A 27429-nucleotide genomic window follows, 5' to 3' on the forward strand; every position below is an offset into this window, starting at 1 on the left:
CCCCCTGTGTCAGAGTCCAAGCGTCCAGCAGCGGTGGCCCCTTAACCAGGCTGTGCCTTTGGCGTGCATCCAGCCACCTGCTTTCCTTGGGTTCCTAAGCTATCTGGTAACCCTCCAGGAAACTTTTCCACATGGGGACACCAGAAACAGTTTCAGTTTTTGCCTCACTGATAGAATCATTCTTTAGAGTTGTACGAAAACTATTAGCAGCCTAAGGATATGGCAAGGCCAATTTATGGGCTCTGCAGTTTTCTAAGTAATGTTAAGCAGTGATAATGATGGGACAAAGGTCCAGGAGGGCAGAGATGGCATCCTGCTTGCTGACACTGGTATACTCGGCCCTTACCTCACTGCCCCAGCAAACATATTCAGTAATTATTGGTTTGATTTGACTTCAATGAATAAAATAATAACACCCACCAGAAGGCCTCCTCAGTATCTAGTGTAGATTTTTGGATCCTGCCTGCTTTTAATGTAGATTTTCCTTAGGAAGGAACAGAACTCAAAATGATGACACTAAGGTTTTAAGTTCAGGTAAATAGACAGCTGTTTTTTCATTAGAGGAAATGAGGAAGTCAACAGTTAAGAGATTGGGTTTCTGCTTTGATAAATTGAACCTATTAAATGTTAGGGCTTCTACATTTTCATAACTACAGGTTAAACAGGTTGTGTCACTCACTACGTAGCTTTGTATTTGAGAAGGGCACGGTCCCTCCTGCTGGACTTTGATCCAGCGAAAATCACTGTTACCTAACAACCTCAGACCGTCACTGGAACACTGGTACGAAGATTGTTCTGGGCTTTTTTAAAAACATTTTTGCATATATGATTTATTCAGGCTTTCAAAATGAGTAGAAAACTTTTTATTGTACTGCTTTTGTTGTTTGTGACTCTGGGAGAAGCAAGGAAATCATTTCTCAGTTTTCTGACTATAGAAAAGACTGAAATACTATTTTTCACAAAGACTGAAGAAACTATCATTGTAAGATCAAGTTACAAGGATAAATGGCCAAACTCTAGTTACCTCTTTGTGCAACTAGAAGATCCGAAAATGCTGCGAGTGGTGAATGTGACCAAGACCTTATCGGATGTTACAAACTTCACCATAAACCTAGTAACAGATGAAGTTGGAGAGACGAATTTGACCATTCAGCTGTGGGATTCTGAAGGTAGGCAAGAAAGACTCATTGAAGAAATAAAGAATGTCAAAGTCAAAGTGCTCAGACAGAGAAAAGATGATCTTTTCCAGGCATCAATGCGTATTGATAGAAATATCCTAATGATTTTTCTGCCATTGATACTGTTAAATAAATGTGCATTTGGTTGCAAGATTGAATTAGAGGTGTTTCAAACAGTATGGAAGAAACCTTTGCCAATAATTCTTGGGGCAGTTACGCAGTTTTTTCTTATGCCCTTTTGTGGATTTCTTTTGACTCAGATTTTGGCATTGCCTGAGGCACAGGCGTTTGGATTTATAATGACCTGCACCTGCCCAGGAGGGGGTGGGGGCTATCTCTTTGCTCTGCTTGTAGGAGGAGACATCACTTTGGCCATTTTGATGACTTGCACGTCAACGTTATTGGCCTTGATAATGATGCCTGCCAATTCTTATATATACAGTAGAATGTTAGGGTTATCAGGTACCTTTCATATTCCCGTTTCTAAAATCACGTCAACACTCCTTTTCATCCTTATACCTATATCAGCTGGAATAGTCATCAAGCGTAGGAAACCTGAAAAAGCAAAGCTTCTGGAGAGAATAATTAGACCTTTGAGTTTTATTTTAATGTCTGTAGGGATTTATATGACTTTCAGAATAGGATTAATGTTTCTAAAAACAGTTAGCCTAGAGGTGCTTCTGTTGGGTGCCTTAGTTCCTACTTTGGGTTTGTCGTTTGGGTACTCCTTTGCTACAATTTCTATGCTGCCTCTTCCTGTTTGTAAAACTGTTGCTATTGAAAGTGGCATACTAAATAGTTTCTTGGCCCTTGCCATTATTCAGCTCTCCTTTTCACAGTCCAAGGCAAACTTAGCTTCTGTGGCTCCTTTTACAGTAGCCATGTGTTCTGGATGTGAAATGTTAGTGATCCTTCTGGTCTACAAGGCTAGGAAAACATGGATCCTTATAGAAGATAAAAGAAAAAACATTCCCTTGGCCTAACAATTAAAGCATTATTGAATTCCTACTCTGAATGAGGTACTGTGGGAGACTCAAAGAATATCTAAAATGATACCTGCTCTCAATCCACTTATCTGATTGAAAACTTGACATTAGGGGGGAAATGTATGTGTAATCATATGTGCTAAACACCCTGTGAGTAGTACAGACAGTTAATTGTACAGGAATTCTGAAGAAGGAGACCACTTTCAAGTGTGTTGGTTTGGAAATGTTTTATAGAGTTGGATTTCAATATGATACTTCATTATGGTCTCATAAGTGGCAAAGGGCAATTAAAAAAACTCCTATGACAGATTAGTGGTTACCAGAGGGGAATGAGATAGGGGGAGGGTAAAAGGAGTAAAGGGGCACATATGTATGGTGACGGATAGAAACTAGACTCTTGGGGGTGAGCAAGATGCAGTCTATACAGAAACTGATATATAATAACATATACCTGAAATTACACAGTTATAATTTTATAAACCAATATGACCTCAATAAAACAATTTAACAAGAATTCCTGGGGCTGGCCCACTGGTGTAGAAGTTAAGTTCATGTGCTCCACTTCAGCAGCCCAGGGTTCGCAGGTTTGGATCCTGGACATGGGCCTACTCACCACTCATGAAGCCATGCTGTGGCGGCATCCCATATATAAAGTAGAAGAAGATGGGCACAAATGTCAGCTCAGGGACAATCTTCCTCACCAAAAAAAAAAAAAACCTCCTGTAGTGATTGTGGTAATATCCCAAGTATCTACAGAAGAGGTGTCCACGTAATAAGCATTCAGTAAATGCTCATGTGGTGAGTGAATATATAAATTCCTATTTGGATCTCTCTGATTCATGGTGTCTAAAACTAACTGTAGCATCTCTGCACTGACAGCGTGCTTCCTCTTGTCTCCCACATCTCCCACTACAGCCGTTGACCCTGAAAGACAGGCTCATCTGTTCCCCTCTTCTCCTTTCCTCCCTCTTCTTTCTGTATAGTCAACCTATTTCCTACAGAAAATCCCTAGAATGTCTCTCCATCAGTCTCCTCTCCATTCCCAGCACTGCTGCTTTTGTTCAGGCCTCTATCACTTCGTCCGTGAACCTTTCTAGACTGGCATTTGTCCTCTCTGTCCACTCTGCAATCACTGTCAGATTAGTCTTCCTGAAATCTAACTTTGGTCATGTACTTTCCCTGCTACAAAGCCTTTTTTTGCCTTTTGGATTGAGTCCATTCTCCTCAGTGAGGCATTTATCATGCTCTGCTATCTGACCTCAATCTGGCCTCCAGTTTCCTCGCCCCTCCCACTTCTTTACACACAGCCTTTGCTCCGAGCAGGATGACGTGGATCTCATGCATATGCCTTTGTTCACACTGTTCCTGCAACCTGAGGGGCCTGCCTCAGCTCTCTCTAAATGTTAGCTGCTCCTACAGACCTGGCTCAATACCACCCTTGCCGTGAAGCTTTTGTTAATCCCCCTCAGCTACCAGTAAACTGAATGTTCTCTAAATTCTCCTCATTATTTTTTGTATTCATGGTATTTAACCAGTCTGACATGTTTTACAGCTATTCGTGTTCCTGTTTTATCCTTTCTATTTTGCTGTAAATCCTTGACATGAGAATTATAAACATAAAAAATAAACAAAATAATATAATCTGAACAGCGTTCATTTAGCTACTCCCCATAATGTCTAACACATTTCCTACATGCTTATTCAAATAACGTGTTGATGCACAGACTAGAGCCCACACGAATAGTGTGCTTGTTTAATACCACTTTTGAATTTTCAATGGCAATTTTTAGAATCTAGTTGGAGTTTTCACTCTTCTCCAAACAGAGTGTGGGCGTCAAGAATGAGAAATACCGCTCTCAATGATGCTGCTTCCCACATGTCCTAGCCCTGTAGTTGTAGGCAAATTACTTAGTCTCTCTGTAGTCCACTTTCCTCATCTGAAAAATGGAGATAATGGTGTGGACTCCCTCAGATTGTTCTAGGAATTAAATGAGATCACTACTTAAAACGTACCTAGAACAGTGTCTGCACACAGTACGCACTCCGAAAGTGTTAACCACTGCCATTATTTTATCAGAGCTTAAACTTCTGGCCCTGATGTATCTGCCATCGGTTTGAAATACCAATCTGATAACTACATATGGAACCTAAATCTTTGAACATTTTCCTATTAGTGTTATTCACCATCTTATTCATAGTATTAGAGAATTTTTGTTTACTTTGCTAGCCGGTAAGAGAACCGAAGTTTTATTCTCTGGTTTCACCAAATCCAGTACATGAATACCAAGATTTATAAAAGACACGGTTTGGTATGGTGGTGGGTGGTTATTATTCACTTTATAAAATGATAATTTCCTACGTGGAATAATTTACTCCTGAGTCCTTTAAACAGAAATATCCACTTAGGGTTTTTTTTCTTTTTAAAGATTGGCACCTGAGCTAACAACTGTTGCCAGTCTTCTTTTCTTTTTTTTCCCTGCTTTTTTCTCCCCAAATCTCCCCAGCACATAGTTGTGTATTTTTAGTTGTAGGTCCTTCTAGTTGTGGCACATGGGACGCTGCCTCAGTGTGGCCTGAAGAGTAGTGCCCTGTCCGCGCCCAGGATCTGAACCAGCGAAACCCTGGGCCGCGGGAAGCGGAGTGCGCGAACTTAACCACTCGGCCATGGGGCCAGCCCCAGGGAGTTTAAATATAATTAAGTTTGCACAAATTTAACTTACATTTTCGTGAGCTGCCTTTCCAGTTGCACTTTATCATTAACCTTGTGACCTCAAACAAGACATTTCTCTGCACTTCAGTTTTCAAATCTGTAAAATGAAGAGGTTCAACTGAGGCTTAGGATCTTGCTCAACTCCTTAAGTCTGTGGTTCTGGCATAAAACTGGGACGTCACCCCATGGGCAGGGCGATGGGGTAAAGTGAGGAAGATCCAGGCTGTTGAGAATAAACATGCATGGCTCTGCTTTCTAGTTAAGCCACAGCCAAAATATGAGCTGCCTGAGAGCAGCGACCATGTATTGTTCTTTGAATTCCCTGCAGAGTTTAGCACAATGCCTTGAACAGAGTAGGTGCTCATTAAATGACAATTGCATTCAATGATAATTGATAATTAATAAGGTCAAGATCATATACTCGGGAGCCAGACTATGCCTCGATCTGCAGTTCCATCTCTGTCATTTACCAGCTGCATGACATTGATCCAGTTACTTAATTTCTCTATGCCCAAATTCATGTGGAAAGTGGGAATAGCGATAGTACCTACTTCATGGTATTGTTGTGAGCATTAAATGAGTTAATATGAGTAAGGTCCTCAGAACAATGCTTAACACATAGTAAACTCATTATTATTGTCACTTTGCATATTTGAATGATCTTCCACCTTAAAAGCAGTTGAATATGCATGGATGGAACTTGGAATATATTTTATTTCTCTTATCAATGTATCACAGAAAACCAAGATTTTTACATAATAAAATTTGTTTAATTTGGATTGGGATGAAGTTATTCAAGTTACTCTTTTTTTTTTCTTTTACTGAGGAAGATTTGCCCTGAGTTAACATCTGTTGCCAATCTTCCTTGTTTGTTTTTTTATGTGAACTACAGCCATAGCATGGCCACTGACAGAGGAGTGGTGTGGGTCTATGCCTGGGAACCGAATCTGGGCTGCTGAAGCAGAGCATGCTTTGCTAGGTCACTGGGGCTGGCCCTCAAGTTATTCTTTTAAGAATGAGATGCATAAAGCATGCTGTCTAATTGGTTGTGTTCATACCGGGTATTTTACACAGCCATGATTGGTTAGGAAAAAGACCCAGAGGTAGAGGGGTTAGGCTAGTTTTTTTAAAGGTTCCTTTCCAACTCTATAATATATTGCTCCTAGAATAAAAATTGCATGTATATATTCTTTTTTTGTTAAAGATCTTTATTATTATTTTTTTCCTTCTTCTCCCCAAAGCCCCCCAGTACATAGTTTTCTATTTTAGTTGTGGATCCTTCTGATTGTGGCATGTGGCACACTGCCTCAGCATGGCTTGATGAGTGGTGCTAGGTCCACGCCCAGAATCTGAACCGGCAAAACCCCGGGCTGCAGGGGCTGACCCCATGGCCTAGTGGTTAATTTGGTGCGCTCTGCTGCAGGTGGCCCAGTGTTTTGTTGGTTCGAATCCTGGGCTCGGACATGGCACTGTTCATCAAACCATGCTGAGGCAGCGTCCCACATGCCACAACTAGAAGGACCCACAATGAAAAATATACAACTATGTCCTGGGAAGCTTTGGGGAGAAAAAGGAAAAAAAATAAAATCTTAAAAAAAAAGAAAAAAAACCCAGGCTGCAGAAGTGGAGCGAGTGAACTTAACCACTCAGCCATGGAGCATGTCAGGATCTTAACCAATATCTGCAACTCCAACCTATGTTATGTCAAAATATGGAATCTTGTTAGATAGCCTGGAAATTCCACCCCTGAGGACCTGCACATCTTGTATGTAGATTTTATCATTTTTAATCAAAATCCTCTTGAGGCTGGCCTCATGGCCTAGTGGTTAAGTTCAGAATACTCTACTTCGGCAGCCCAGGTTCAGTTCCCGGGCACAGACCTACACCACTCGGGGGCAGCCGTGCTCTGGCAGCATACCACATACAAAACAGAGGAAGATTGGCACAGATGCTAGCTCAGGGCGAATCTTCCTTAGCAATAAATAAATAAATAAATAATCCACTATGCAACTAACTATTAACTAAGAAAGTCTTGTTATGTGGAAGCTGAATTTTTTTTTTAGTGAAAGGAGTTGCCCTTTGAAAGAAGTCAGCTCCAGAGACTAAGTAGCGGTAGCAAGACACCCGAGATTGCTGGAGAAGGAATCACCTTGGTGGTCCCTCTATTGTGCAGATACAGGGCAATGGAGCACCTGTTGTCCATGTAGAAGGATACCCAGACCACTCTGTGGCTTGACAAAGGCCATCCTTCCCCGGACCTTCTCCGTGTGCAGTCAGGTGTCTCGGGAGGTGTGGGGCATTGGATCTCACCGCTTCCACTTTGAGGTTTAGCGTAAATAGAACTCTCTCAGGGATGGAAGTCAGCTGGTAGGAAAGGATGTCAAAGGCCCCAAAGAGGGATCTCACCATTGGGGAAGTCCCGAACAGTGACCTGGACACCACGCCAGGGATCAGGTTTCGTCCTGGCGCAGCGTATGCCTGAGGCTGGAACCTGTCCCCTTCCTAGCCCCCACCACCTTGGCACGGCAGGTGATCTTTGGGATTGGGGACAGCCACTGCAGATATGACTATAGCTTTAAAAATTGCCCCTTTGGGAACCCAAGAGCAATGCATCGGGTCCTGAGGACTGCAGCCATCTGAACCACTTGCAGCACCAGCCAAAAAACGTTGAGATTGTGTGGCACCAGGCTGCAGCACTGCCAGACTGGGTCCGAGCACTGGGGATTCTTCATTTCACTTCCAGGCAGGCTTCTGGAAGCACAATGGCTGATTTGGACTGAAAACACTGATTACTTGAGAACAATTGTGCTGTGGCGGCTGAGGCCCTTACAAAAAGATTGGACTTCCTGCTCATCTGAGATAGGAAGCTTGAAATGATTTGAATTTGAAGGAATAAGCTATTTGATCTATCTTACCTCATATTGCCTCCACTGATTTTGGCAGCTTTACCAAATCAGTGGGACCATGTTCATTTAAAAGAGGTTTAAAGAGGACTCTGGTGACATTTCTGCAAAAGCCTAGAAAATTTTATTTGATTACAAATCAACACTTGTCACCATATAGTTGGCAAGATTTTTATTTCTAACATGACTGACAATGAAAAACCAAAAGGCTAATTTCTGAAGTTTGTGTTATTCTTTTCTAAGTCAAGAAAACAAAAGCATCATCTGCTAGACAAATCAAGGTATCCACATCAGATACTTAAGGCATGATTCTTCAGAAGAGTGAAAACAAAGTTCTGGCTCTTCCTGAGCTTTGAGAATTGGTCCCACCGTTCAAGTCATTCATCTTCAAGAACTGTTTCATTTGCAACACGTTGGTGACAACACCCTGGCTTTTGATCAGATTATGGGAAGCAATCACTTCACAAGCAAGGAGCTTTTAACCCACTTTCCTGGTCCTGCTGTGGCTAGGACATCTTATATCTGTGCAGTGCTCTTTGTGTTATAAAGGTAAGACTATCTATGACATGATGCCAGACCTGTTATTTCAAGAAAAGGGCACATTTTAAGGACAATAGAATAGTCCTTGTATCATATAATGCAACCTCATCGTGCCATGTATTCTCTGAGTGTGGACTGTGGAGTCACTGTGTTTCACTCTTTGCTCTTGTGTGATCCCAGGACAAATCACTTCTCTGAGCCTCGGGTTCTTCATATGATGAAACTAATCATATCTCCCTTATGGAACCGTTGCAACATTTAAGTAAAACAGCATATAAAACAATGGCCTGAAGCATGGTAAGTCCTCGAAAAGTGATAACCAAATGAAGTATTGAGAATAGGAGCAGTTGGCTCTGGCCATCAATTTATCTATCACAGGTTTACTACAGTGTATATGGATATGCATATGTATATGTATTTATATATAGTCTAGGTTTACCTAGTATAGGTTTAGCCAATGAAAGCTGAAAAACCGGAGTCATACCTCAAATTGGTGTTTTGTCAAGAGGAGTATGGAATAAAAAAAGGGAGAAAGAAACTGAAACGGGAAAACGGGAGGAATGGAAGATGGAGGAAAGAATGGGCGGAGTAAAGACGAAAGGAATTTTAAGAAAATTTACAGGAGAAAGTGCAGGCAGGAGAAATGCAGTTAGAAGAACCAGAGACGGGACAGAAGGGGCCAGATCGGACGCTGGGACAGGCCAGGATGCGGAGGGGCGGGGCGGGCCAGACTCTCGGGGGCGTGTCTCGGCGGCGGGGCGTGGCTCCGCGCGCCCACGCCCCTTGGGCGGGCCGCAGGGGCGGGACTTCCTGTCCGGTACGCTGCCGGCTCCCTCCGGAAGAGCGGAGCGGCGGATGCCAGCGGTCCCCTGCCGAGCCCGTCACCCTCCAGCCCGAGGTGAGACCTGCGTGTCTGCGACCCCGCGCCGGCCCTCGGGCGGGGTCGGCGGGCGGCGCGGGCCCGGGCGGCCGCGGGGGGTGGGTGCCGTCGTCGGTGTGGCGTGGGCACTCAGGGCGGAGGCCGCGGGTGGGGCGCCTTCATGCCTGCGGGGTTATCCCGAGCCGCCGTGTGGTGGCACCAGGGACGGCCCCGCGTGCTGTAGCGGTTTCGCCCAGGCGATCTCACTGAACCCGTGCAGCGGCTTAGGTAGAATAAGTCCCCCTTTGTCTTGTACCGACGCCGAGGAAGCTCAGAGAGACTGGTCTGTTCCCACATCGCGTGGTCCCCGCGCCAGCCCCGCATCCGTGCTGTCCGCGGTCGGGCTGCTGAGCGCGGGTACAGAGAGGAGGGTGGCTCTTCCAAGCCAAGGCGTCCCCCGATCTTCTCACTGCGTGTTCCCTCCTCAGGAGTGTCACTTGGCCTCAGGACTCAGTTGCTGCTTGTTCCCCCGACTTACGTATTTATATCTGCAGGCCGTCCCTCTCCTCTGAGCTCCAGATGTCTGTGTTCAGCTGCTTCATCGACATCTCCTTTCGGTTTCATGAGGGCCCCTCATCCTCTGCTAATTAGACTATCTCCCTACCTCCCACGCAAATCCCAAACTTGATTCTTTTCTATTGTTCCATTTCAGTAGATGTCGCCATCATTCATTCACTTGCCCAAGTGGGAAATCTGGACGTCACTAAACTCTCTCTCTCCCTCATACGCCATATCCAATCTGTTATTAAGTCTCCCCAGCTTTACCTCCCAAACCAAGTGCCTCTTATCTTGATTCTCTGAACGTCTCTACCTGCCACGCTCCCCAGCTCCCAAGGTTTAAGCCAACAAGCCAACCCAGATGTCTTTCCTGAACTGCTGTGTCCTAAATCGAAATCTCCTAACCGAACTACGCCTCTGTCTTATTTACCCACCCCGGCTCTCCACTCCACCCTCCAACGCCTGTTTCTCACTCTCAAATCTTGTCTTAGAGCCCTGCACCAGATGATCGCTCTCTCCCCAGCCTCACCTCCCTGTTCTCCCTGGATCTCTGAGCTGGCGCATGTGGGCCTTTCAGGTACGCTTCTGTCCCAGGCGTCCTGCAGTGCAGTGGGTTAGTGCCTGTTCACTGGTCCTTCAGATCTCAGTTTAACCATGTCCTCTGGGAATCCTCATCTGCTCCCTAAGGCCACGTCAGAGCTCCCCGGTGATCTGCTTCCCATTGCACTTCTCCTCCTTAGCCCTTATCACACTTGTGGTTTGGCTTGTAGTATGTGAGTTTTTTGATTAATACCTGACTCCCCACTAGAGAGTGAGGACTGGGTCTCCTTTTCCTCACCATGGCGCGTGCACAGCATATAATAGGTGTTCCACAAATAGCTATTGAGTGATTAAACAAATAATGACTTTTGCATGGAGAATCCCTAGAAAAAAGGGTAGCTTTAGAAATGGGCGTCGACAAATTGGTAGGTGTTACGTCAAGTGTGTTAGAAGACGGAGAGAGGTAGGAGTGACTTGACCAAAGTTTCTGGCAAGAAAGCAGATGCAGCGTGAGAACATTTAGTTCTCTTAAACTTAGAAGAGAGGAGTGGGAGTAAGAATGAAAAAAAGAGTTTGGAAACAGTTCTTGAAGCACCCTGAGAACTGAGTTACTTCTATAACTCAGAAAGTGGCTTCTTTTTAGATATTTCTAAATGCTTATATCAGAAGCAGCTCACTGTATATGTCCTTTGCCCTCCCCTCCCTTCCCCTCCCCTTTCCTATACCCTGAGCGCCATGGGAGGGATTTCGGAGTAGTCTTCAAGTTGGAATTCTGTGTTGGTTATTCTGTTTTTAAGATGGTGAAATTGAGGTTGCTTTATAGATGAGGCTACATTTTTCTGAGTCTAGCAGCTTAAAAAGCTTCAGTGTCCTAGGTACTGACTTTAGAGTGTGGTCACGCCAGTGGTGAGTTATTTTAGTCTTCTCTTCAGAAGTCAGTGGAAAGCAGGAAAGTTCAGAAGACAAAAATATGTTTTTCCCTCTCTAAAACTCAGGGAAATAAATTTAGGTTTTCTTTACTATTATTGTTTTAGTCTTGGAATTTTCCTTCCTCGGAGTGTTATAGTAGAAAGAGCAGTGGACTTTAAATCAGAATTGAGTTCAAATTATGAGTCATCTGTGTCATTGTATAACCTTGGCAAATTATTTATCATCTCTGAGCTTTAAGTTCTTTGTCTTTACAACCTCATTAAAAAGAAATTCACACATGCAGAGCGCCAAACTGCTGACAGTCCGTACATGTGACTTCTGCCCCGTCCCTTCAGCTTCTTTAATTTCAGTGTCCCCGTGTTCCTTCTCTTATTTTCGCTTTATCCTCCACCCAGACATGCACCTATCTTTGAAAATAGTTCTTGTGTCCTTTCTTCTCCATTCCCCAAACCAGTGATGCTTTTTAAGTGTGATAGGCTGTGAGCACTTTGGGAGACACTTTTACAGACTACTTTTCTTTCTGGAAATGTTTCTACAATAGAAGTGAAGTAATAAGTAATTTTTTTAAAAAGTTGAACTCTAGAATCAGGAAGAGGCTGAATCCTGAATGAAAGTGTTTTGCTCATTGACATGTTTTTGTGGACTAACTATTCTGTAATTAAGACTTTCAGAGATTTGTGACTGCTTTGTCCTGATACGTGTTAAGTCTGTTCAGAAGATGGCTGATCCTTGGCAGGAGTGCATGGATTATGCAGTAACACTAGCAAGACGAGCTGGAGAGGTATGAACTGAAAGCTCGCCGGCCATAGAGTGATGGATCTGGACAGTGTGTGGTTGCCTTGTTAAATGAAACATCTATTTTGATTAATCTGCATTTGTTTTCATTTTACCAAACACTTTAAATGGAGTGAATACTCGGATTTTATGTCATTAAACTTTTTGTGATAACAGTTGTGAATCTGAAATAGGATGTAAGATTATATGGTTTTGTACTTAGAAAGTCATAACCGCTAAGGGCTTCTTTTATGTACTTTGTCGTAAGAATATTTTAAGAATATTATTTAAGACAGATGGAATGTTTTAAACCTTTTCTGTGTTTTATCTTTTAGTTTGATTTAAAATGACTTGTGCTTCCTCTCTTTGCTCACCAAAAAAATCTTTAGGTGGTTCGTGATGCCCTGAAAAATGAAATGAATGTTATGATTAAAAGTTCTCCAGCTGATTTGGTAACTTCTACTGACCAAAAAGTTGAAAAAATGCTTATCTCTTCTATAAAGGAAAAGTATCCATCTCACAGGTATTTCTTATTTCAGTTTCTCATGATAAAATAAAACCTAGTTTGGAGTCAATATACTAGATAAGAATTTTGATTCTAGATACAGAAATTGACTTCAGTTACCTTAAGCTGACCAGGAATTTGTTCGGAGGGTGTCAGGTGTGTCAGGAGCCCCGAGGGCAGGGCTGGGGCAGGACCCAGGGAGGACTGCAGAGCTAGATGTGCCACGGGAGCCATCGCATCAGATGCTGCTGGTGGCCTCACTCTTGCCTCTGCTGGCTTTGGGTATCTTTGCCTCCTGAGCTCAGGCTTACAGATCCTGGGCAGGGACAACTGCTTGCTGAACCGAGGTTGTTTTCAAGGCCCAGGCTGCCAGGGAACAGTGGATAGGGGGTATGTCAACTCTTTTATATGGAAGAGTGGTTGTAGCTTTAGGGAGTTTGAAAGAAAATACTGAAATCAGTGCTCTCTTACAGGCGCAGAAGTATAGCAAAAACATTGTCATCATTTTAAAGTTTTAACATTGTCATTCCTTACTTCTTGGTCATGCCATTGGCCATTCCTGCTGTTTTAGCCAGTTGAGAAGAAACAATGTTGAAGGCCATGGCTAAGCTTTCTTCCTCTCAGGAAAAAGATTTGCAGCTAAGACAAAAAGAGATCAGAGAAAGTCATGATAATGACGTTAGGACAGTTCAGTATTGAATAAAGGAAATAAATAAAAAAAGAAAGTAGGAAAGGAAAGAAGACCAGTGAACTCAGACACCATTGACTGAATTCCCCTGAGATTTATTGCCCAGAGTGTCTTAGGAAGGCATGTAGACACAGAAGTTGTGGTGGGTGATGTGCTTTCTCGTTGACTTATTCAGTGTTCTCTGTATTGTCTATTCCTGCCTAGCAAGTTACTCTAAGAACTTAGCAGCTCTGGACAGCGGACATTTATGATCTCAGAGTTCTGGGGTCAGGCATGTGGGAGAGGCTTGGCTGCAGGGTTCTTGCCAGGGTCTCACCAGGTTGTAGTCAAACTGCCAGTCAGGGCCGCAGTCGTCTCAAGGCTCAACTGGGGCTCACGGATCTGTTCACGGATGTCATTGGTGGTGACTTCAGTTCCTCATGGGTTGTCTGTGGCAGCTCCCCTCAGTTCCTCACCATGTGGGCCTCTCCACAGAGCAGCTCATTACCTGGAGGCTGGCTTCCGCCAGAGCAAGAGAGGGAAGGGGAGGGAGGGAGAAATAGAGAGAATAAGATGGAAACCACAGTGCCATTTTGTGAGCGTGTCTCCAAAGTTGCCCATTGTCACTTCTGCTTTGTTCTCTTGGTTAGAAACGGGTCACTAAGTCCAAATTCACGCTCAAGGTGAGGCCTGTTAGGCCCTACCTCTTGAAGAGAGGAGTATGAGAGAAACTGTGGACTTATTTCTAAAACCACATTTCCTTAATAAGTTCTCATCTGCAGCCAAGGCCCTTTTCATATGTGTGTGTGCGTGCACACATGCATGTGCCTTTACTTACCCTGGGATTGCATTGTGAATTCTGTTATTTTGCACATGACTTTGCTCTGGGGGAAATAAAGCTTTCTCACTTTGTCAGTCTGAGGAAAAAGGAAAAACAATAGAAAGGTGTGGTGTATAGCCTCTTGTTACGTTTAATAGTAGACTCTGTAGCTAAGAAGGAAATGATAAATGTGAAAATTGTTGAAAGCAATGTAAAGATTCAAAGTTTGCCTTTCTTGCGTTTAGTTTCATTGGTGAGGAATCCGTGGCAGCTGGGGAAAAAAGTGTCTTAACCGACAACCCTACATGGATCATTGACCCTATCGATGGCACAACTAACTTTGTACATAGGTATGTGTTTTAAATTTTAATATTGTAATTATAATATTTGTATATTACCCAAATGAACCTTTAGAGAACTCTGTTCATGAACATATATACGTCAGAGAATTATGTAATTTGTAGAATAAAACGTACTCTGCAGAGTTTTCATCAGATACGGAAGACGTGATGAAATATTCATGTTGTGGGCTTGCCTTGTGCAGTGAAGTGCCCTGTTCACCATTTTTCTCACTGTTGGAGCCATGTAAAAATGTAAGCAGGCAACCTTGCTGCTCTGAGATCAGTTAAGGAAGTAGTGGGGTCCGTTTTGGAGTGTGTCTGCATAGAATGGGTTCAGTCCAGGAGAGAAACTTAAAAAGAGCATGGATTGGGGGCTGGCCCCGTGGCCGAGTGGTTAAGTTCGCGTGCTCCACTGCAGGCGGCCCAGTGTTTCGTTGGTTCGAATCCTGGGCGCGGACATGGCACTGTTCATCAAACCACGCTGAGGCAGCGTCCCACGTGCCACAACTAGAAGGACCCACAACGAAGAATATACAACTATGTACCGGGGGGCTTTGGGGAGAAAAAGGAAAAAATAAAATCTTTAAAAAAAAAAAAAAAGGAGCATGGTTTATAGGATCAGCAGACTTGGGCTTGAATCTTGGGGCTTTTTTATAGGCTTTGTGACCTTGAGCAAGTTACCTCATCGTTCTAAGCCTTAGTCGTTGTGTTCTTATCTGTAAATTGGGCGTGTTGAGGGTACCTGCCTCAAAGAATTGTTTGTTGTTGGGACCCAGTGAGTAGTACCTTTAGGTAAGGACGTAGTATAGTGCCCGGCACAAAGGAAGGATGTGACTCAGTGTGTTAGCGCTAGAAGGAAGCCTGGTGGAGATGCCAGGGAGAGTTCATTTGGTGGGATTACGTGGACGTTATGTTTGAAGTTGCCACATAGCTGTACATATCTCTACTACTAGAGAATTGTTCAAGTCTGTACAGCTGAGATTTAGAATCTATATCTGATAGAATGTTAGTGTGGAGAGATGCTCATAATATATTGTAACACAGAGAAGATTGTAATACAGTGTGTATAGTATGATCCCGTTTTTGTTAAAATAAAAACTGTATTAAATATTTTTAAAAGTTTTTATTTTCAGTAGTTATATTGAGCCTATTTTGTCTGTCTGTTTTGTTCATCTTGATTCTCTTCTGAGTAAGAAGTTACAACCTCTGTGTTCACACTGTCAGGCAGCCGTAGCAGTAACGTGGCTGACACTTGACTTTTCAGATGCGAAGCTCCAAGTTTGGTGTTAGAGTTGAGAACAGTAACAGTGTATTTTGTACAATTTAGTACCTGTGTTTATAGGTCCAGGCTGTGGGAGAAATGACCAAAGAAAAGAGACTTTTCTTTTTAACCATGATCAATTAAAATTGTTTAAATTTTGATTTTTTGGAAAAAATATTTTGCATAGTTACTATATTAGTGGTATTTGACATTCAAAAGATATAAAATGGCATGCAGCACAAAGTATCCTTCCCATTTCTGACCCCAGTTTCTCGAGACCCATCTCCAGAGGTGATCATGGTTGTCAGTTTCTTGTGAATCCTCTCAGAATGTTTCATGCCTGTAGAGGCATCCTGTGTGTATCTATACATCCTACCAGCCCCTTTCCGCCATCATTTACACAAAGGGTTGCATACTGTACACGCTATTCTGGAGGACAAGGGATGAGACTGTTTCTATGAAAAATGTTATAAGCAATTGTATTATGAAAAAACATGTTTATTAAAAATAAGTTCTATCTTGGTAAATTTGTATTTTTTTTTTTTTAAGATTTCCTTTTGTAGCTGTTTCGATTGGCTTTGTTGTAAATAAAAAGGTATGTTGTTTAAATTTATGGTTGGTAAAATGCCTTACTCTCATTTTCTGAGAAAGAGTAAATGTGTCTCCATAATGAATTTAGGTTTGTCTCTATATTCAATTTATATAGCTGTGTTATTTTGAAAAAGGTTATCACTGTTAAGATTATCATGGTACATTTTCCAGTGAAGAAAATTTAATGTTTCCTGAGAAGCAAGAGTTATAAGGAAAAAAACGCACACAAGTAACTGAAATATAGATTCAATCCTTAATTACTATTATATGCGTGATAGAATCAGATGTGACAAGGAGTGATGTATGATCTAGCATCCTCAGTGGAAGCGGTGGGATTTGACCTAAGAGCGTGTTAATAGGTGTCAGTGAAGGGAGCCATCAAAGACCACGAAGTGGCGGTGGGGCCGAGGCTTGGTGGGCAGACGCAGAGTGTGTTCAGGAGCCCAGTGCTTGCGGTATCTGAAACCCAGTAGAGTATAATCTGCGGCTGTTGCGTTTCCTTGCTGTTTGGCTGTTTCGTCAAACAATGAATGATATTTGTTAACATCTTACGTACCTGTTTCAGTCAAGAAGCTTGTCATATATTTGATCAGCATGTACACAGAGACTTAAGAAATCTCTGAAAATAAAAACAGAAATTAGTGCCAATGAAATCTTAGGCACAGGGTTGTGTTAGCCCGTGAGAACATCCAAAGGGAGCTGGGTGAGCATTTGGCCTGTAGTCAGCCTGGGCTGTGGGCTGTCGCTGCCATTGGGTTCCCAGTTCAGTGCAGGTGTTTGGTGCATGAGCAGATGATTGTGCTGGAACTGTGAAGAAATACTGTGAGGACATGAAGAGGGTGTAACCAATTCTGTCAACAGTGCTTTGGGGAAGTCTTCATAACAGAAGGGGTCTTAGAATTTGGTCATGTGTGTTGGGTCTCAGAAAACTAAGGGTTTGCCAAATACAGAAGAACAGGAAAGCATTTTAAGTAGAAAGAACAGCTTAGAGAGGAGTGTAATGTGTGTGGGGAACAGTGAGATGGGGATCGTGAGTGGAACTCTGGGCACGGCGGGGGCAGACCTGACGAGGTCAGTCAGTTGTGGTCTTATTGTGAGATTGTGGCCTCTCCGTGCCAGGACGTTTCCATTCTGTTCTTAGGTGGTAGGAAGCCAGTAGAGCTTTTTAAGTGCAGAGCAACAGATAATTCCAGCAGTGAAGAGATGGTACCTGAGGGGCGAGTGATTCTGAAGTAAGACGGGGCAGTGAGAATAGCCAAGGAAATGCCAAGATCAGGAGCGTGTTCAAGGTGGAATTTGAAGGAGGAAACTGACAGGGAAGAAGTGAGGCGAGATCAGGTAGTGAGTGACTTTGACCTTTTTGGTTGAAGTTTCTGCAAGACTAGATTCTGAAGCAGACCTTCTTACCTGATGACGGGGTTGATGGGAGCCACAGTGACGGGGAGCTGAATTTGTGGACTGGAGAGAACAAGCCTGTAAGAATGCGGAGAGCTAGAAGGGGAATGGAGGAATGAAAACCCTGAGGTGCACGTCTTTTAAGGGTTCGGACGCCAAGATAGAGTAGTGAGTGAGGCGGGAGGTGTGAGAGGGTCCTGCCGGAAACGTGGAGGGACTGGATGAAGTGCTGAAGCAGCAGCGATGAGGGTCAGCACTCTCCGCGTCTTCAGAGGGGGCACTTGGCCGGTAAGAGTTCCTGAGTGATCTCTTTGCGGGGAGTTTTAGAAGAATGCATGTCAAGGCAGAAGCCACATTATCATGTATTAAGAGGAAAATGAGAGAGGCAAAGTGTAGACTATGCTTTGGCAGTGAAGGGAGGAAGAGAAGGCCGCATTTTGAAGGTTTGGTAAGGGAGGGAGTTAGCGGGGACGAGTCCGTGCTGGAGAGCAGGGCCGCTTGCTGGAGCCGCTTTTCAGAGACGTGAGAGAGGGTAGGAGTCAACGCAGGAGGAAGGGTTCTCCCGGAGAGTAGGAAAGGTCTGTCCTCACCTGAGGCGGAGGGAGAGAGGTCGAGGTGGGCGCTCTTAAGTTTAGAGATGGGGGGCTTCGAGTCTGATGACCTCTTTCCTCTGATTAAGCTGGAAATTAGCATTTTAAGTATCCCACAGTTTAGCCATTTGAAAACATTGTTAGTCAACTCTCCAGATTTTCCCATTTCTTTCTTAGAAAAAGTATTGATTTCACGCAGAAGAATACTCAGTTGTGGTCAAGGGGACTTGTTTTCCTCCTGCAGATGGAGTTTGGGGTTGTGTACAGCTGCGTGGAGGATAAGATGTACACCGGCAGGAAGGGAAAAGGTGCCTTCTGTAACGGGCAAAAACTGCAGGTTTCACGACAAGAAGGTGGGTTTATCCTCTCGTTTTGCTGTGGGTGGTACCACGTACTCCTGTTTTATTGTTTTCGAATGTTGACCTGTGGAGTTCTCCAAGTGTCAGCTGACTCATACACTGTGTTTGTTTTCTCTGCTTTTTTATTTGGACCACAGTTTGACTGTGGTGGTGGAAGCAGGGAACATGGCATGCTTGAGTACATAGGCGCTGGCGGGCCTCGCTGGCTGCTGGGGAGGGAAGATGGCCAAGAGCGGCTCCCTGCCTGCGTGGGGCTCAGGGTTCACTGTGTCAGCCGCTGCATCTCAAAGCCTTTGTAGGATACCTCTGATCTGGTGCCTTTGGGACCAGTTATTAGGCAGTAAACCTAATATTACTTATTAGGCAGTAAAGAGTTTGTTAGAAATCATGAAAAATGATGGATGCATATGGTGATTGGCATTTTAAGTCTCTGTGTGACAGCTGAGTGAGGTCTGGAGTCACTGTTGTTCCGTAAACCCTGTGCAACCTTCCCACAGTTTACACTTCAGATTCTAAGTGCAGCAAGAACTTAAAGATACTTGCAAAACAATCTAAATTCAGAATCCTCCTACGCTTTTAGAATTTCTCTCCTCAAAAACTTAATTTAAGAGCAGATTTTTATTTCGTTCCCTTTTTATTGAGCTCTAAGACCCGAAAGATGGGAAGGTGCATCCTAATTTTCAAGGCGTTAACATGTGAAAAAATGTACATTTTAGAATTGAAGGAATGTGGTAGCTTTCATAGAAACAACTCTTTCCATTTTTATAATTTTTTTTTCACTTTTTGTAATATTTAATTAAATTGTGCGATTATTTGAAGAAGTACAGTGGTTGTAAACGTGTTCCGAACGAGCTGGTAAGCATACTTCCCGCTGGTGGGAGGAGATGAGGTGCAGGGTGTGCGAGAGTAGCCGTTAGCTGAGTGTTGAGTGTGTCATGAATTCAGTTGGATGCTTCACAGGGGGAATGGAAAGCACTGGGTAATCTGTTAGACGAGTAAATGGAGGTCAGATAAGAGAGCTGCCACTTAATTTTAACCTTTGTTTTATTTCAAAGCTATATATAAATTATTTATTGAACCTAATTTCTAAATTCCACTTTTTAAGTATTTAAGGTATTTGCTTATTTCCCATGCATGCAGGCAGACTGGTTATATTCTGCACCTTTTGGGGGATGGCCTAAGAAGCTAGACTGTTTTTGATGATTATAAAACGACCACTTAGAGGTAATAAATTAACAGTACTTTAATATTTAAAGGCTTAGAAAGAAACAACTAGGAAGAGGGATGAAAGTGTCCTATTTTGTTCTGAATTACAAGTGTCAGATTTTTTTCCGGAATTCTTATTATTAAACTGTAGTAATTATTTAAAACATTTGCTTTTAGATATTACCAAGTCACTCTTGGTGACAGAGTTGGGCTCTTCCAGAACACCTGAGACCGTGAGAATTGTTCTTTCTAACATGGAAAAGCTTCTTTGCATCCCCATTCACGGGTAAGCTCTTCTCATTTCCCCCTGAAGTTCCAGATAATTTAATATTTTAAGGAATGAATTTTCCTTTAGAACTGAAATTTTTTATGAATAGACATGGGATCAGTACCATAATTCTGATTTTATAATGTAATTTAAAAAACTTTTCTTTGAAAATAATTTCAAACTTAAAATTTGCAGAAATAAAATAATACAAAAAAACAGTCTACCCTTTACCCAGATTCACCTGATGTTAACATTTTGCCCCATTTGCTTTATCATTTTAAGCATTCCTTTCGTGTCTGTGTGTGTGCATGTAGGTGCACACACACCTTTTTTTCCCTGAACTATTTTAGGGTAAATTACTGCCATTGTGGCTCTTTGCTCCTAAATATTTCACTTTGTTATTTCCTAACAATAGGGATATTCTCTTCCCTGACCATAGTATATTACTGAGTTCATAAATTGACTTTGCATCTAATCCAGCATCCAAATTCAGTTTTGTCACTTGATCTGACAATGTCCTTTGTAGCATTTTCCTTCCAGTGCAAGATTCAGTCTAGGGTCAGGCATTACATGCAGATGCCAAGTGTCTTTAGCCACCTTTGCTTGGAATATTTCCACAGCCTAAGAAATTACACACTTCCTCTAAATTTTCAAATTATTTGTATAGAGGTACGCAAGGTGGACTCTTATAGTTTATTTCTGGTTTCTCTGTATCAGTAGTTATTTCCTCCTTGTCACTTCTTATTTATATATTTGTGCTTTTTTTTCTTTTTTTTTGAGGAAGATTAGCCCTGAGCTAACATCTGCTGCCAATCCTCTTTTTGCTGAGGAAGACTGGCCCTGAGCTAACATCCATGCCCATCTTCCTCTACTTTATATGTGGGACCCCTTCCACAGCATGGCATGCCAAGCAGTGCCACGTCTGCACCTGGGATCTGAAACGGTGAACCCCGGGCCGCTGAAGCAGAATGTGCGCACTTAACTGCTGTGCCACCGGGCCGGCCCCATTTTTCTTTTTTGGAATCTTGATTAAATTACATAGTGATTTGTCTATTTGGTTTTTTTCAGAGACCCAGGCCTTTGATTTATGAATCTGATCTACTATTTTTCTCCTCTCTCTCTCTTATTATTTTCATCCTTGTGCTTTCTTTTGGATCATTTTGTTGTTTTTGTTTTAAGTAGAGAATTTATTTTTATTCTTTGATCCTTTTAGGCTATGAATATTTTTCTGACCACTGCTTTAAATGTATCCCATAGATTCTGATATGTAGTGTTTGCATTGTAATTATTTTTCACAAAATCTGTCATTTCTGTTTGTATTTCCCCTTCCACCCAAGAGTTATATTCTTAAATTTCCACAAGGAAAATTTTATTTTGTTTTTAATTTGTAGTTCCATTATATCATGATAAATGTACTTTGTGGGACCTACTAATGTTTTCTTTGTGCCCTAGTCCGTGATCAATTTTCGTGAAAGTTCCACATGCACTGAAAAAAAGTATATTCTGTGTTATCAGGGTGTGATGTTTGATATGGAGCCGGAGCTCTCGCTGATGACGTTATCTTTTTGTCTGCCTGACCCGTCTCACACGGGGAGTCGTATGTCAAAGTCTTCTGTTATTGGTGTGTTTCTCTGTGTTTCTCCTCTAACTCTTGCAGCTTTTATGTAGGTGGAAGCTGTGTTATTTGATGCCTCTTCATAGCTGTTGGCCCTTATCGTGTGACTTTAACGTTACAGCCTTTGTCTTGTTCTTGCTTTTGGCCTTGAAGTCTACTTTCACATCAGAATTGCAATCCCTGCTTTCTCATTGTTTCCAGTTGCCTGGTGAATCTCTGTCCACTCTTGTTTCTAGCCCTCGTGAATCACTGCATTTTAAGCGCGTCTCTTGAACGCAGCGTAATGTGGAGTTGTACTTTATAATCAATGTGAAAATGTCTTTCTTTTAATACGAAAGTTAGGCCTGGGGCCTGCCTGGTGGTGCAGTGGTTAAGTTTGCACGCTCCCCTTCAGTGGCCTGGGGTTCGCTGGGTCAGATCCTGGGATGGACCTGTGTACCGCTTGTCGAGCCATACTGTGGCAGGTGTCCCACATAGAAAGTCGAGGAAGATGGGCACAGCTGTTAGCTCAGGGCCAATCTTCCTCAAAAAAAAAAGGCCTATTCCTCTGTTTCCTCTCAATTCTGTCATGTTACTTTACACTGTAATTACTGTGTGTATCATGTTATAGTTACTGTGTTTTTTTGGTGTGTCCCCTCTTTTTCTTTTTGTATTTATGAAAGGTTACATTTTTTCTAGTGAGTTTCTTTGGTATTAAAACTTTTTGTAATGCCCTTAATACTTTCTTTTCTTACTTAACTATTTGCTATATTTATCAGTTCTGAATTTTTGGGCCTCCACCTGTCACCTATATAACAGTCAATGATTTTACTCTCCTTTTCCCTTTTTCTCTCCCTTTTCATTCTATTTGCCAAGTTGCATTCTTTCTACTTCGTCAGAACATATCATTATTACATAGTCTTCAACCCATGATCCCACCCTTTGGTCTTAGTTTTTCGTTTGACTTTACAAAATGTTCACAGTCATTTTCTAAAGTTTTCCCATCTAATAGTCCAGCCTGATTTGTAGGTGAGTTGACTTGAGATTCAGAGAGGTGAGGTGGCTGTCTGAGATCACACAGGTAGATGGTGGAGAGACTAACACCATGACTTCCAGACCGTTTCTCTTTCTCCATTATTAGACTTTTGTTTTAGGAGTCATACGCTCAATGTATAGTTTGGCCATTGTACAAACTATAAACCTAGGCTGTAAATCTCTGATCTGCATAGTAAAGAATAAGTAAAAGAGAAGAGCTGCTGTCAAGTAGCTATGGAACCTCCCAGAATGATGTCCTAAAGGGAAGAACAGGATGATTAAAAAGGCTGGGAGCTACCATGTCCTGTTTGAAAGCATGGGCTTTAACTTGGGCAATAAAATGATTATGTTGGCCATAAAAGAGCTGCCAGTGCTTTACAGCTTTAACCTTTTATATTTCCATTGACTGAAATAAAAAGTAAACAGCAATCTTTTATTTCAGGAGTTTTTCATAAGTCTAACCAAGGAGAAGTACTGGTTTATTGATTTTGTCCTATGATCTTTTGCATTCAGCTGAGTCTGCAGTATTTCAGTGTGAATTCAGGAGGGTTACGTATACAAAACAAAATGGAACTAAAGAGCGTAATTTAAATGAGTGCCTCAAACAAGTGGAAACAGGCTTACAGCTTCCTAATTAGGAAGCGACACCTGTGAGGCACAGTAAATCATTATGGGGTCATTTAATTTGGGGGGATTCATTTAGATGAAATGCACTGTGTCTGTTTACTTACATGTTTCCTGGCATCGTGATTTGGGGAATAATTTCATCATAAACATAAACTCTTTATTGAGGCCCTTTTCTATGCTAGGCCCTCTGCTGGATGCTTTACATCTGTTGTTTATAATCATTACAGCAGTGGTCCAAGGTAAATTGGTATCCCCATTCTGATGACAAGAGAGCTAAAACCTGACAAAGAAACTTTTCAGAATTACTGTTTTTAAGCTGCTGAGCAGGGGAGCAAACTCCAGTCTTGGTGATACCAAAGATTGTCCCTTTTACTCTATCCCATACTTGCTCTGTTGGAGAATTAGACTAAGATAGGGTTCAGAACACATATGAAAATGTAAACCACAGCCTCAATTATTTGGTAATTGAGTGCTCTCTTTGGTAGCATTTGCCCGTAAAAGAATATGCTCTTCGTGACTACAGGAACTCTTGCCCGAGAGCCCGTGATGTTATTAGAAGTAGACAGAAGTCTTGCCGGTAGCTTTCACTATTGTGCTTCCAGCCCAGGCTTTTATCTCTGAATAGAATACCAAGGGATTATTTGTGAAAGATCTTGGTATTTGCTTTCTGTGATGTGGGATATGAATTATCACATATCCCATGTGAAATGGGAGAAAATAATACAATTTATAAACTAAAAAAGCTACTAAAGTTAATTTGGTTTTGTGTATTTGGAAAGTGGTCAGACGTTGTAGAGATTTGTCGTAGTTGCTAGTTCTTTCTTAAACTTGATATGCACTAAGAAGATAGGCAGTAAAATGTGTTTGAAATCAGAGGCAACATGTAATTCTAATCCTTTTTTTAAAAAAAATTGCTTTGACATGTAGGATGTACCCAGGTGCAATATTTTTTCGTTTTTATTTTTTAGGTAGAAAACAAATACCACATTACCTTACCCTGGTATATCCCAAGGAAGAGATGCTATGAGAAGACAAACATGAAATCTCTTCCCAGGCAGGGCTAGGTCTGAGCAGAGCCGGGCCTGCTGCTGTCCCTGTAGTCATGTGTACCGATGCTCACTCGATGGGAATGACCATTACCATATTTCCCCTCCTAGAGACTACTTGTATTGTAGGACTGTGGTCCCTAGACAAATATGAATATACGTGTGCCATTATGGTAGAATTATAGCATTTCCTTCAGTTTTTTCCCCCTGAAAATATCATTGTTTTAATATTTATCTTGTTAAATGATTGCTTTGTGAGGATTAATTTTGTCACTTGTATAGTGCACTATGATAATTAGATTTTATGTATTTTTAAAATTAGATATGGCTTTTTTTTTACATTTATCCTCCAGATTGGTTCAAGTTATCTCAATCAACACTTAAACTGAAGTTAAGGAGGAATACCTTCTTTGAAAGAATTATTTTTTCCAATCTTATTTTTCAATGTCATTTGTTAGGATCCGAGGCGTTGGAACAGCAGCTGTTAACATGTGCCTTGTGGCAGCTGGGGTTGCGGATGCATATTATGAAATGGGGATTCACTGCTGGGATATGGCAGGAGCTGGCATCATTGTTACTGAAGCTGGTGGAGTACTCATGGATGTAACAGGTGAAATTAGGGGACAGTAAAGCATTTTTCTCTTGGTTGGACTTTCCTCCATATATGGCTTTTTTTTTAGCGTTTGATGTATGTTATACTTCAACTCTTAGAGGCAAAATAAGCCCTGCAATTTTCTGCAGAATCAAAATAACAAACATTGGGCGATAGAGGGAAGGATAAGATGCTAATCATAGTGTGGGATTAATAATGATACATGGCTCAGCCTTTGCAAATATGAGTAGCAGGAGCTCTTGAGAGGCCACAGAAACAGTCTAGAAGGTCCCTGGATCCGAGGATTGTACTGAGAGCCCTTGGATGGTGACCCTGGTGGTGGCTGACAGTGGACTTCCTGCACCATCACTTTCTGCCCTGGGCCTAGAGAGCTTAAATACTAGCTTTGAACTCATGGGGAAATTTTTAAAAGTGAAGGTGAGCCTGGGTTAAAAGAATTCACCAGTGATCTGGGAAAAAACAGCAAAGAAATAAAGAAATGGGAAGGAGAGTGGTATGAAAATGCATTGGAGTCGTTTTTCTTCTCCATTGATTCCCAAACATTAAAAAAGCAATAAGAATAATAAAAAGAAATAAAAAGAAGAAATAGAAGAGAAAAGACGTTTTTCAGATTGGTAAGATTGAAGCCCCCCTTCCCTCCAAAACTGGTATTTACTAAAAAAAAATGCTTAGGAACTCATGTTTGTATTGCCAAAGATTAAACATTATGGTTATGTGACGGAATAGATTTCTTTAAGGATAACTGAAAGTATTAAAATGTTGTGATTGACCATAGTACCTATTAGTATACTAGTTGTCTAGAAATTATTTTTGTACAGGATATAACCCTTTCCCATATTTGATTTGATTTTAGGTGGACCATTTGATTTGATGTCACGAAGAATAATTGCTGCAAGTAGTAAAACTTTAGCAGAAAGGATAGCCAAAGAAATTCAGATATTACCTTTTCAAAGAGACGATGAAGATTAATTATGACAGCCTCATATGATCAAGCACGGTTGCGTCTCCCCAGATTTGCTGACGCACTGATGGTGTTAGAAAATTTAGGACACCTGTTTCAGATATATAATATAATGGGCTTAAATTGTTGTCAATGTCCAGACTAAAAAATTGCAACTTGTTTCATATTTTGCTAAGACAGTATGAAAGAGTAGATGAAATGTTTGTTTTATTGTTTTAAAAGATTTTGCATGTAAGAAAATCCTTCAGGAAAAATACACAGGCAGTTGATGAGATAGTTACCATATCAACTGAGATAGCTAGCAACGTAGAGTTTCTAGGTATATCTGAGCTTCTGAAATTTTGACTTGCTGTTTATACACATAACATTCTTAATTTAGAAAGTTAACTTTTTGGAACAAATTTTCTCTTGCGTTCCAAGAGCCATGTTGAATTAAGCTTGTAAGAGTAGAACGAGTGTTTCCCAGACCGAGGTTTCTTTCTCTGCAGAGAACCTTGCTGTACTCGTCAGTGCGCGTGTGGCTCTTAGCACAGTCCCTGTCCCACGAAGGCAGTCCAGAAACAAGCACTGAAAGAGTGACTGGTTCACAGGTCGCAGCTCCTAGTTAGAACAGATAAATAAGTCGTGAGTGCACTGTTCTCTGTTTTTACTTCAGGTTTTGAAGTAAAAATCATCTCATCCTTTTCATATTTCACATTACCATTCCTTTTAACATTTCATATTGCTGTGCCATTTCAGTTACTGTAATGCCAGATATCATTCCTAATGGTGGACATTTCTGCAGTTGATATACTTTTCAAAACACTGCATTACAGTCTTTGGATTCCTTTAAAGTCCCTCTGTAAAAGTGAGGAAACTGGTTCCAAAAAGCATCCTTATCAGGTGTCTGACATAATTAGAAGCAGTATAGCCTTTTACTGAATTCAATATTTATTATTTCACAGATGTGCAGGCTGATGTGGTCGCCACAGGAAACCCACAGCCTGCACATATAGTGTACTGTTAATATTGAACTGTTTGTTCTTCCCAGACTCCTCCTTTAACTGTGTTGCCACTGGATTCTATTCAGCCTTTAAATATTCCTTAATAGTCTTTGGCTTATTGAACTCAAAAAGAAAATTGTCCTGGTTCATAGATATTTTTAAAAGATTAATTTATTGCTTAGCCTTGTTGCCTGCCAGTGAACAGACTGTTAGGTGTTGTCCTGGCTCATGTGAGCCTTGTATCTGATAAAATGAAGTGCATCTATCACGACCTCAGGGTCTGGGGTTATTTTATTGTTGTGCACATCCAATACATTGAATATATGTGATGCTAAGATTTGAGGAGTATAATTACTGTATTTGCACTGTTGGTCATGTGCTGTAAAAGCATCTCATACTGTTTTAAGACAGGTTGTTTTTGCAATTTATTTTAATTAAGATTATCATGAATAAAATTTTAAATAAAGTATAATTGATATTTCTGTAACTAAGGTTTATAGTTTAAACTGCTTTTAGGGATTTTGTGTTGAGGTATAAATATTTGACACTTGCACTTGTAATTGAATATATGTTCTTGTTTTTTGCCTAG

At 41.6% G+C, this 27429-nt stretch overlaps 2 protein-coding genes across 4 annotated transcripts; both read left to right on the forward strand.

Moving 5' to 3' along the window:
- Window positions 1–712: 712 nt before the first annotated feature.
- Window positions 713–2310, forward strand: SLC10A5 (solute carrier family 10 member 5). Its single transcript, XM_070480997.1, has one exon. The coding sequence runs from the start codon at window positions 848–850 to the stop codon at window positions 2159–2161; it is 1314 nt and encodes a 437-aa protein (XP_070337098.1). The 5' UTR covers window positions 713–847; the 3' UTR covers window positions 2162–2310.
- A 5877-nt stretch (window positions 2311–8187) lies between these two features.
- Window positions 8188–27327, forward strand: IMPA1 (inositol monophosphatase 1). Of its 3 annotated transcripts, none has more exons than XM_014827063.3 (10): window positions 8188–8326; window positions 8498–8614; window positions 11868–11985; window positions 12368–12501; window positions 14216–14320; window positions 16122–16167; window positions 18393–18501; window positions 19891–19999; window positions 24742–24893; window positions 25750–27327. In XM_014827063.3, the coding sequence occupies exons 3-10, from the start codon at window positions 11923–11925 to the stop codon at window positions 25863–25865; spliced, it is 834 nt and encodes a 277-aa protein (XP_014682549.1). In that variant the 5' UTR covers window positions 8188–8326; window positions 8498–8614; window positions 11868–11922; the 3' UTR covers window positions 25866–27327. The 3 variants fall into 3 exon arrangements, with proteins under 3 accessions (XP_014682549.1, XP_014682553.1, XP_070337099.1); XM_070480998.1 differs by lacking the exons at window positions 8188–8326; window positions 8498–8614 and adding exons at window positions 9114–9215; window positions 10226–10311; XM_014827067.3 differs by lacking the exons at window positions 8188–8326; window positions 8498–8614 and adding an exon at window positions 9064–9215.
- The last annotated feature ends 102 nt before the right edge of the window (window positions 27328–27429 follow it).

Source organism: Equus asinus, chromosome 12 (genome assembly GCF_041296235.1).
Source record: "Equus asinus isolate D_3611 breed Donkey chromosome 12, EquAss-T2T_v2, whole genome shotgun sequence".
Classification (NCBI taxonomy): Eukaryota; Metazoa; Chordata; class Mammalia; order Perissodactyla; family Equidae; genus Equus; species Equus asinus.